Source organism: Loxodonta africana, chromosome 5 (genome assembly GCF_030014295.1).
Source record: "Loxodonta africana isolate mLoxAfr1 chromosome 5, mLoxAfr1.hap2, whole genome shotgun sequence".
Lineage (NCBI taxonomy): Eukaryota > Metazoa > Chordata > Mammalia > Proboscidea > Elephantidae > Loxodonta > Loxodonta africana.
Window position 1 is genome coordinate 70,906,898 of NC_087346.1, and position 12,366 is coordinate 70,919,263.

The 12,366-nt window shown below is 43.2% G+C and overlaps 1 protein-coding gene across 1 annotated transcript in view; it reads left to right on the top strand.

Annotated features, from left to right (window-relative positions):
• Positions 1–12,366, top strand: part of SCD5 (stearoyl-CoA desaturase 5) — a 165,430-nt gene that overhangs the window by 87,914 nt on the left and 65,150 nt on the right. Inside the window, exon 2 of the mRNA XM_003414120.4 lies at positions 4,286–4,416. Within this exon, the coding sequence (XP_003414168.2) occupies positions 4,286–4,416 (131 nt within the window). The remainder of the gene's footprint in view (positions 1–4,285; positions 4,417–12,366) is intronic.

Consider the following 12,366-nt stretch of genomic DNA (forward strand, 5'->3'; position numbering starts at 1 on the left):
TACCATGGATGAATCTGGAGGGCATTATGCTGAGTGAAATAAGTCAATCACAAAAGGACGATTATTGTATGAGACCACCACTACTGTAAATACTCATGAAAAGGTTTACATATGAGAAGAAACAATCTTTGATAGTTATGAGGGAGGGGAGGGGTGGGGATGGAAAAACACTTAATAGACAACAGATAAGTAGAAACTTTGGTGAAGGGTAAGACAGTACACGATACTGGGGAAGCCAGCACAACCTGTACAAGGCAAGGTCATGGTAGCTCCATAGACACATCCAAACTCCCGGAGGAACTAAGTTGCTGGGCTGAGGGCTGTAGGGACCGTATCTCGGGGAATATCTAGCTCAATTGGTGTAACATAGTTTATAAAGAATATGTTCTACATTCTACTTAGGTGAGTAGCGTCTGGGGTCTTAAAAGCCTGTGAGTGGCCATCTAGGATACTCCACTGGTCTCACCCCTTCGGGAGCATGGAAGAATGAAGAAAACTGAAGATACAAGGGAAAGATTAGTTCAAAGGACTAACGGACCACATCTACCATGGCCTCCATCAGACTGAGTCCAGTACAACGAGATGATGCCTAGCTACCACCACTGACTGCTCTGATGGGGATCACAATAGATGGTCCCAGACAGAGCTGGAGAAAAATGTAGAACAAAATTCTAAAGCAAAAAGACCAGACTTGCTGGCCTATCAGAGACTGGAGAAATCCTGAGAGTATGGCCTCCAGACACCCTTTCAGCTCAGTAATGAGGTCACTCCTGAGGTTCACCCTTCAGCCAAAGATTGAACAGGCCCATGGAACAAAACAAGACTAAAGGGGCACGCCAGCCCTGGGGCAGGGACTAGAAGGTAGGAGAGAACAGGAAAGCTGGCAATAGGGAGCCCAGGGTCGAGAAGAGAAAGTATTGACATGTCATGGAGTTGTTGAACAATGACATAGAACAATCTATGTACTGTTTGATGAGAAACTAATTTGTTCTGTAAACTTTCATCTAAAGTACAATAAAAAAAAAGAAAAAAATATATATAAGAAAACATTTGCCAATTCAACAGTCTTTACATGTGCAATTCAGTGACATAGATCATGTTCATCCTGTTGTACAACCATCTCAATATCTTTTTGGTGAGGTTGCCATGAGTTGGGGGCCAACTCGATGGCAGCTAACAGCAACAAGAATTGGAAACTTGTTTGCATTTAGTTTGTTTATACTTGTTTGTTGCTGGTTATTGTTGTCGGATGCTGTTGCGTTGATTCTGACTCACAGCAACTTCATGTGACAGAGTCAAACTGCCCCATAGAGTTTTCTTGGCTGCAGTGTTTATAGGAGCAGGTCGCCAGGTCTTTCTCTCGCAGAGCTGCTGGGTGGATTCGAACCACCAACCTTTTGGTTAACAGCTGAGCATTTAACCGTTGCACCATCAGGGCTCCTTTGTAATACCCCTAGTGGGTCTGTAGTCGTACACGGTGATATGTATTCAGACTAGACGGATAGATAATTTAGTTCCCTGACTATTTGACAGTTGAAAAAAATTATTAATAGAGACGTGAAGGCCAGGGATGACATGGAAAATAGCTGTTTGTGTGATGGGCTCATGACTAAGGTTAAATTACAATAACAAAGGAGACCAGTGCCTTTTATTTACTGCTACCTTCTGTGATTTGTGGGGAGACTGTGGGTTTTGTTTGCTGTTTTATTTTAACCTTTCAAATAAGAAATGATTTGTCAAGTTCATGAAATCCACATGTTTTCAGGGACTCATTAATCTTAGTGCCAAGGGCAAGTTGTCCTTTTAGACTCATCTAAATATGGATTGAGATCAAGATCAGTCAGACACTTAACTTTTGGAAGATGTAATATTGTGCTCCTTTTAAATATGTAGGAGCCCTGGTGGTGTAGTGGTTAAGTGTTCAGTTTCTAACCAAAATGTCAGCGGTTCGAATCCACCAGCCACTCCTTGAAAACCTTATGGGGCAGTTCTACTCTGTCATATGGGTACCTATGAGTCGGAATCACTCCATGGCAATGGGCTTGTTTGTTTTAAATATGTATGTTGACATCAAAGTTGCCCTAGTAATTCTTGCAGAGAGCTAGTACAGTGGGCTTCCTAAGCACACACCCTAGCCTGGGATCGTTCACAACTGCTCTGGGGATGCACTCACAGCCACACACTCCTTCCTTGGCATTTGTTTATGGAGTGCCCAGTATTGCTAGTACTGGAAGCATTTGTGCAGAGTAGTCTACCCAATCCTACCTTCTTGTAGCCTGGTTTAGGTGTTTATCCCCAAGGAAGGAAGCAGCTGACTTTGTAATTTAGTTTAAGATCCAGTATTAAGGATGACAATGGGGTATAGAAAAGTGAAAATAAAACATACCTGATGTCTTCAGAGGCAAAGAGGAGTGGAATGGTCAGGGACTTAGTTCTTGGTTTCAAGACACCTGGGTTTGCACCTTAACAAAGCTACTTCCTAGCTTTGTGACCCAGGAAAATTAATCACCTACTTGAAGCCTTTGTTTTCTCATCTGTAAAATGGGGCTAATAATACTACCAGCCTCATAGGTTGTTTGATGTGTTTTAATAAGGTAACCCAAGTAAAACATTTAGCATTGTATGGGCACATGTAAATCCTCAATAATTGCTGTAAAACTACTAGAGTTGTGGGTTTTTAAATCTGCATGTCCCCTTCTACCATGCACTTTTAACCTCTTCCAAGTCACCATACCAAGAAAAAACCACCACACCCTAGGGACAGCAAGGGGCCTGTAGGCATGGGTATTAGAACTGGGCTAATTTGTGTTTATATGCAGGATTAACCAATTACCTAAAAGGAGCCTGGGTGGCACAAACAGTTTGTGATTGGCTGCTAACTCAAAGGTTGGCAGTTCTAAACCACCCAGAGGCTCCACAGAAGAAAGGCCTGGTGAACTACTTCCATAAAGATTCCAGCCAAGAAAACCCTATGGAACAGTTCTATTCTGTAACGTATGGGGTCACCATGAGTTGGGAGGGACTTGACAACAGCTAACAACAACCGCCACCAATTACTTAACCTCTCTGTGACCCAGTTCCTCAACTGTACAATGAAACCAGTAATACCTTGTTGAGAGGATCAGAAATAATGCATTTATGTGTGTGGCATATAAAGTGCTCCACTTTAGGTTTGCTTTAAAACATTCCCCCTGGGCATTTTCTCCATCTCAGGTCATAGTGATGATGTAGGTGAGGGTCTCTAGAAGACAAATCTCGGCTGTCCCTGCAGTCAGTTTTATCCCCATTCTTCCTTGCCTGAGGCAGACCGCATTGCTTTTGTTGTTAGTTGCAGTCCAGTCAGCTCTGACTCGTGGTAAATTTGCATATAACAGAACCAAACATTGCCCAGTCTTGTGCCATCTTCATGATCACTGGTATGTTTGAGTCCATGGTTGTGGCTATTGTATCAGTCCGTCTCATTGAGAGTTTCCACTGATCCTCTACCAAACATGATGTCCTTTTCTAGTGTTCAGTCTTTCCTGATGAGGAGTCCTAAGTAAGTGAGCCAAAGACTCTCTAGTCTCACTTCTAAGGAGCATTCTGGCTGTATTTCTTCTAAGACTGATTTGTTCATTCTTCTGGAAGTCCATGATATATTCAGTATTCTTTGCCAACCCCACAATTTGAATGAATCAGTTCTTCAGTCTTCTTTCTCACTGTCCAGCTTTTGCATGCATATGAAGCGATTGAAAAGACCGTGGCTTGGGTCAGGCACACCTTAGTCATCAAAGTGACATCTTTGCTTTTGAAAACTTTAAAGAGGTCTTTTGCAGCAGATTTGCCAGTGTAATACACTGTCTGATTTCTTGACTGCTGCTTCCATCATTACTTTTAGGTCTGGCCCATTTTCTTTCAAGCCAAGGCCCATAGGGCCATAGCAGTGGGCATTGCCATTTAGAAACATTCTCTCTGGCTTGGGTGTCAATTAAAAGGCAACAGTAGAGCTCAACCTCAGCTCCACCAGCTGAATTACAAGTTCATGCTAAAGTGGCTGTGAGTTTGTATCAGGACTAGCAAGAAACACTGGCAAATAAAAAGATTTGTTTGATGTAGAAAGAAAAAGAATGATGGTCGAAGGCCAAATTTTCCTGAGGAAAGTTGTCCTCCTTTCTCCCTGGTACAAATCAATAAAAAGGCTGCATTTCTCCCGTGTTTCAGGTCCCTATTGAGGAGAGAAAAAAGCATGGGGACGTTTAAAAGCTTGATGACATTTGCTGACATTCTCCCTGCTTGTGTCTTGCAGCCTACTTCTGCTTCCTTCTGACTGCTCTGGGTGTGACAGCTGGAGCCCATCGCTTGTGGAGCCACCGGTCCTACAAGGCCAAGCTGCCTCTGAGGATATTTTTGGCAGTTGCCAACTCCATGGCTTTCCAGGTGGGCGATGGCATGTCCTTTCTGCCTTAGGAACCCAGTACATGTGGCACTGTGGGTGGGGGGAAGGGCGGGCACACATGCTTCCTGTAAAATGGACCCCATTCCAGGCTCAGGCTCAGGCTCCAGGGACTGACTCCCAGTCTGTCCCAAGTTTTTATCTCTTTGTAGCCTTAGAAACAGCAAAATGTCACTTAGGGGTTTTCTGCCCCAAGGTATGCCAAACTATGGAGGGGAAAGGAGATTTCACCATCCAGAGAGTTCATGCCCTAAACATGCCCTGAAACACTCAATATTTGTTCAGCACTAATCAGGGCCCAAGTTCTATGTAGAGTGTGATGCCATATGCACATCGCATTCGATCCTCACAAGAATCCCATGAGCTAGATGTTACATGTATCCCCATTTTACAGATGAGGAAACTGAGGCCTAATATTCTAAAGAACTTACCCAAATCATATAGCTAAAAAAAATGGCAGGGTCCAAGATAGGCAAATGCAGATCTGCCTGACTCCAACCCATGGCTCTTACAAAACATATTCCTGAGATTGCATTGTGAGGTAGTGGTGGAAAGCTATTCAGTCTGGAATCAGAAGATAAAGGGCATTGAGTCTTACTTTGATGGTTGCTAGCTGTGAAGCTTTGGATGAGTGACTTACCTGCAGTGACTTCATCTGTAAATATAAGAGTACTACTTCATTCTTAGGGTTGTTATGTCATTGAAAATTGTGTTGCTGTTGTTGGGTGCCGTTGAGTCGATTCCAATTCATAGCAACCTCATGTGTAGAGCAGAACTGCCCCATTGGGTTTTCTAGGCAGATCACCGGGTCTTTCTCCCGTAGAGCCATTTGGTGGGTTTGAACTGTCAACGTTTTGGTTAGTGGCCAAGCACTTAACCATTGTACCTACCACCAGGGCACTTTCATTGAAAACTGCAGAGAGCTGTATAAATATATGAGTCAGAATCAACTTGACAGCACTGGGTTTTTTGGTTTACATAAATATAAGAGAGTATGATTACTGCACTATAAGTGGGCCACGTCCTTTAGGACTGTTCCAACCCTGAACCATTTCCCACCATCTTGGGGTACTTTCTGAGCTGCTGGAATTTTGGTTTGATCATGGATCTCTGTTTTCTCGGCTCCTTGTCTGATCCAGGCAGAGTGAGTGGGTATAACTTATTTCCAAAATTTCTGCCCTTATGTGAATGCAGGTAATTCCAGGCCCCATGTATTTTCATCCATTATGAAGTAATGGCAATTCCCAAAACTGCTTTGGGGTCCAGGGAAACAGGCCACCCAGGAGCCTCTCTTTGACTCAGACATGCAGCCCATGTGTGTGGCTACCTCTACAGTGGGACCCCATCCCTACCAGACAGCCTGACCCCGAGTGTTTCGTGTCTCTATGTCTAAGAATTCATTTTCTATTTTAGGTTTCCTGCCTACAGTTTGAGCTTTCATAATACAAATAGAATAAAACACGATAGATCAATTACTCCCCCCAAAAAAACTCAAGCCCACTACCATCTATTCTGACTCATAGCGACTGTATGGAACAGAGTAGAACTGCCCCATAGGGTTTTCGAGGCTGTAAATCTTAGAGAAACAGACTGCCACATCTTTCTCCTGTGAAGCAAATGGTGGGTTTGAACCACTGACCTTTCAGTTAGCAGCCGAGCACTTAACCGCTGTACCACCAGGGTTCCTATCAGGGAACACAATTCGTTTTCTGGTTATATGCTGGTTATAATTCAATCACAGCTGAGAACTAGCACCAGGGCCCTAGGGAAAATGCTGTTGTGCTCACCATTGGCAATGTGAACTCTGCTTCACTTTATTTTGACTTTAACCATCTTATTTCAATGTTGTGATTGGTTTATCCTAACAGTGAGTTTTAGTAATGATAATTTAGAAACTCATCGACATGGGCCTTAGATGTTATTCAGGACTTACTTTGGACTGAATTTTTTTGTTTTGTTCAAGCAGTTTAGTATTTTTAGCCTCCAGTAACACCCTCCTTATAGTTATAACACACTTATATTATTGGAATTTTTTTCCCAAGTAAAATAACTTGTCATTGAGAACCTAGAACTCTAGGTTTCTCTTTTCCCAATGAAACTATTTGTTTATAATTCATTTTTTGGAAACCTGAGTTTGATTAACAATGCATCACTGAACAGATTAGCAGCCTGTGATTTTAAATTTACTTTGGGGAGAAAGTACATTGTAGAGGAAAGTACCCAGGTCCCAGAATAAATTCTTGGCTCTTCCATTTGCTAGATGTGGGCATTTGGGCACGTTTCACTTTCTGTATCTGCAAAGAGGGGATAATAATATTTACCTCACAGAGTTGCTGGGAGGGTGAAATCATGAATATGAGGTGTCCAACTTAGAGTAGCACTCAGTAAATATTGTTCCCCTTTGTCATGGATTGAATTATGACCCCCCAAAAATGTGTGTATCAATTTGGCTGCGCCATGATTCCTGGCAATACCTGTGTGTTGTAAATCCTGCCTCTGTGATGTTAATGAGGGAGGAGGGCGCCAGTTGTATTAGTGAGGCAGGACTCAGTCTATAAGATTGGATTGTGTTTTGGGCAATCTCTTGAGATATAAAAGAGAGAAGTGAGCAGAGAGATGGGGGACCTCATACCATCAAGAAAGCAGTGCCGGAAGCAGAGCACATCCTTTGCACCTAGGGTCCCTGTGCAGAGAAGCTCCTAGTCTGGGGAAAGAGTGATGAGAAGGCCAACAACGAAAGAGAAAGCCTTCCCCTGGAGCTGAGACCCTGAATTTGGACTTTTAGCCTACTTTACTGTGAGAAAATAAACTTCTCTTTGTTAAAGCCATCTACTCGTGGTATTTCTGTTATAGCAGCACTAGATAACCGAGACATTCCTCTTCCCCTTTATGAGGTTCAGCATACTGTCCCATTCATTTTGTATTCTAGTGCCTGTCATGTAGAAAACACATTGTTAAATAAATGAAAAACTTGAAAAAGCAATTTTAGAATTCGTCAAGTTTGAACTATGCGTACTTTTTCTAACCCCACATTTGTGGTGGATTATTTTCTTTCATTCATTCATTGAACAACTATTTATTGAGCACTTACTATGCGATAGTCACTGAGTAGGCACAGTGGGTATAGCAATGAGCAAACATGGTCACAATCCTTGCCTTCTTGGAGCTTTTGATCTGGCGGGATATTAGAATTGCCACAATTTCCCAGTGGAAATTTCAGTGCTTCATGGTTTGTTTTTTTAAATATATATCTCAACAGTGTTACACAGACCTAGGTGAAGGTTATCTATACAATTGGCATAGGGTAGGCTTTGTAACAATGCATGCCTGCAGTGTCGGTGGGAAAGACCACTTAACCCCAGGAGGGAAACAACCTAGGAAAATAGAAAGTGTCTGTGAGCTGCTGCTCTGAGCTGTTGACCTACAGCCCTGACTTAATTCCGAGTCACTGATTTCATTTCCCCTTGGTATCCCTCTGTGTTTTTGAAGATACTTTCACAGATTCTCTGTCCCACCCCCAGAACAGTCATGCCTTTGACTAAAATGGACAAGTTATGCCATGCCATAGTTATGCCTGTTTGAGAATCAGCAGGGCTTTTGCTGGATGCTGCAGACAAGATCTTGATCATCAAGAACATTTCTATTAAAATCAGATTTGAATATTTTGAACTTCCTTTTCTCTTCGGTAGAGGATGTGTATATATGGGGCTGAGGGGTAAAGTAGAGGTACTTCTTAACCCAGAAAAGAAGATGATGGGGCAGGAATGCCTGGCAAGGGACTGTAATAGTCCCCTGTCCCCTGTAAACCCTTACATGTGCCAAGAACTCCCGTTAGTTCCTGTCTGGTTCATCCTCCTTTCTTACCAGTAGGGTGCAGATCCGCCTAAAGACTGCTGGTAAATTCCTTATCATTTTCTCCTAGCCACAGATGGACCCAAGGAGGGGTTCCTGCCATCCAGTGATCTCCAGGAGTTCTGTTTTCACAAACAGTAGCCAGGACTTTGTACTTGTGTGCTCTTTCTCGCCCATGCACCTCCCCTGCTGCCTACAGCTGGGTCTCTTATAAAGTCAGTCCAGCCAAAAGCACCTGTTGGATGCTTCAGCCACCTCCGTGACTACACACATTTCCTCATCAGATCACAGAAAAAAAGGCTTCAGAGCTGGAAGGGTGCTTAAGGGGTTTACTTTGAATCTTCTCGTTTTACAGGGGGATAAACAAGAGGCCTGGAGAACACCATTAACTTGTCAAAGGTCACATGGCTAGTTAGTCGATAGGCTCAGGCTGAAACCCAAGTCACCTGACCCTCAGGCTGGGTACCTTTTGACTCAACCGTGAGTGTTCTTATGGCCTATAGTGTGATTTGTAAATGGACCAAACTTTACATATAAACTGTCAAGTAAATCACATGGTCAGGAGCGATGAACTTTGGTGAGTATATAATAATAGCAACAAGAATAATATAAAATAAAACAATTTTTTGACTGCTAACTACATACCAGGCACTTCACTAAGTAGTTCATGTAGTCATCTTGTAATGCTTCTACAAGGTTGTTGTTAGCTGCTGTTGAGTTGACTTCCACTCATGGTGACCTCATATCCAACAGAATGAAACGTTACCTGGTCCTGTGCCATCCACACAATTGCCAGCATGCTTGAGTCCGTGGTTATAGCTATTGTGTCAGTCCATCTCAGTGAGGGTCTCCCTTGCCTTCCCTGGCCCTCCACATCACCAAACATGATATCCTCCTTCAGCAATTGCTCCATTTCAGTGATGTGTCCAAAGCAACAGAGTCAGACAGTGTTATGCTGTGATCCATAAGGTTTTCATTGGCTAATTTTCGGGAGTAGATTGCCAGGCCTATTTTCGTAGTCAGTCTTAGTCTGGAAGCTCTGCTGAAAACTGTCCACCATAGGTGACCCTGCTGGGTGGCATAGCTTCCAGCATTATAGCAACACACAAGACACCAGGGTACAACAAACTGACAGATGGGTGGTGGGTACTGTTATTTTCCTCATTTAATAGATGAGGAAACCAAAACAAAAGAGGCTATGTAACCTGTCCAAGGACATACAGATTTAAGTGACAGATCTGCAATATGAAAGTAAGCAATCTTGACTCAGAGGTCAGCCTCTTCCTGCTAAGCTATAATGCCTCCTAGTATCAGAGTGTAGATTTATCCTTTCATTTGGCAAAAGCATGTGTTAAACATTGTTCCAGGCACTGGAGAATAACCAGACAATGCCGCCGCCCTCGTAACACATGTATTACAGAGGAAAGAGAGCAAATAAACAAGTAAGCAGATGAATAAACAAGTTTATTCAGAGAGAAAAAAAGAATATAAGGACTTTAAACAAGATGATGTGATAAATCGTGCTGGGGAGTGAGCTTCTTTAGAGAGGGTGGTTAGAGAAGATCTCAATGAGGAGGCAACCTTAGAACTGAGACCAGGAGAAGAGATTCGTTAGGGGAAGAGCACTGTAGACAGAGGGAGGAGCTGGGAACAAGTATGGTGTGTTCAAGGAACAGAAAGAAGGCTAGTGTGGCTGGCCCACGTGAGTGGGGAGGGTGGTGGTCATAGAAGAGGTCTGAGCCAGAGAGGAGAGGGGGCCCACATCCATGCAGGCCTCTCTCAGGCTTGGTAAGGAGTTTGGATATTGTTCTGCATGCTGTGGAAGGCACTGCAAGGTTTTAAAAGAAGTGACATAGACTCATGCATTTCAATGGCATGGGTGAGCCTCACACCACAGCCATAAGACCCCGGAGAGTTTGCGTCGTTGGGTCAGGGACAGATTAACGAGTAAGCAAGGTCGTCACTGGCTTGCATTGAGCAAGGTCTGCACTGGTTTAATTATATTTACTTGCTAATTTATGGTGAACGATTTCACGTGGGTTTCACCATGTCTTTGACGTGGTGGGGAACAGGTGAAATTGTGCACTGCAAATTGGTGGGAAGGCACAGTTGGACTCATGCAAATCTGATCCTGCATTGGATCATAGAAAATCCCTCAAGGCTGGGTGCCTGTGGGGTCTGTAGTTCAAGGAGGAAGACTTGAATATGAGATAGTGTACTCATGTACAGCTTGGGGTGTGAGCAGCAGCACATAGTGGCTGTTGGGTTGAAGGAGAACAAAGCACTGCTATGTTACTGCAGGCTCAGCGTCCCAAACCTTATATCGCCCTCTGTGCAGGTTCTAACTCTCACTTCAGAGATCCTAAGTTCCCACCGTTTGACACCTTTCCTAGCCATGAGCCTAAACTTCAGATGTACAGCTTTATTTCTGCACATGAGAAGTAGGTTCAGCTTCCTCTTTTCAAGATGGGTGGATGTTGTTGGTTTCCTCCGCCTATGTAAACCTAAAGGTTGGTTCTTTGAAGCCACCCAGAGACACCACAGAAGAAAGACCTGGAGATCTGCTTTCATAAAGATTACAGCCAAGAAAACCTATGAGGCAGTTCTGTTCTGCACACGGGGTGACTGTGAGTCAGAATCAACTCAACAGCAATGGGTTTGGGTTTGTTTTTTTAAACTATGTACCAGGCACTCCATTAAGTACTTTAATGCTCTTACAGAGTTGTTAGCTGTTGTTGAGTTGACTGTGACTCATGGCAACCTCATGTAAAACAGAACACATTATTACCCACTCCTACATCATTGCTGATGTTGGATATCATTGCTGATGTTGGATATCATTGCTGATGTAAGATGGATCTTGGCTGAAAGCAGAGAATACCTGAAAGATGTTTACACGTGTTTTTTATTGACTACGCAAATGCATTTGACTGTGTGGATCATAACAAATTGTGTATAACATGGTGAAAAATGGGATTTCCAGAACATTTAATTATGCTCGTGCAGAACCTGTACATAAGAGGCAGTGGTTCAAACAGAACAAGGGGATACTGTCATGAATTGAATTGTATCCCCCCACAAATATGTGTCACCTTGGTTAGGCCATGATTCCCAGTATTGTGTGGTTGTCCTCTATTTTGTGATTGCAATTTTATGTTAAAGAGGATTAGAGTGGGATTGTAACACCACCCTTAATCAGGTCACCTTCCTGATCCAGGGTAAAGGGAGTTTCCCTGGGGTGTAGCCTGCACCACCTTGTATCTCTCAAGAGGTAAAAGGAAAGGGAAGCGAGCAGAGAGTTGAGGACTTCATACCACCAAGAAAACGGCACCAAGAGCAGAGCACGTCCTTTGGACATGGGGTCCCTGCACCTGAGAAGCTCCTCGACCAGGGAAAGACTAAGGACAAGGACCTTCCTCCAGAGCTGACAGAGAGAGAAAGCCTCCCCTTGGAGCCGATGCCCTGAATTTGGATTTGTAACCTACCAGACTGTGAGAAAATAAATTTCTCTTTGTTAAAGGCATCCACTTGTGGTATTTCTGTTATGACAGCACTAGATGACTAAGACAGATACCGTGTGGTTTAAAATCAGGAAAGATGTGAGTCAGGGTTGTATCATTTCACCACGCTTATTCAATCTGTATGTTGAGCAAATAATCCAAGAAGCTGGACTATATGAGGAAGAAAGAGGCATCAGGATTGGAGGAAGACTCATTGACCTGCGTTACACAGGTGACACAACCTTGCTCGCTGAAAGTGAAGAGGACTTGACGCACTTACTGATGACGATCTAAGACCACAGCCTTCAGTATGGATTACACCTCAACATAAAGAAAACAAAAATCCTCACAACTGGACCAATGAGCAACATCATGATAAATGGAGAAAAGATTGAAGTTGTCAAGGATTTCATTTTATTTGGATCCACATCAATGCTCATGGAAGCAGCAGTCAAGAAATCAAATGTATTGCATTGGGCAAGTCTGCTGCAAAAGACCTCTTTAAAGTGTTAAAAAGCAAAGATATCACTTTTAGGACTAAGGTGCAACTGGTCCAAGCCCTGGTATTTTCAGTTGCCTCAT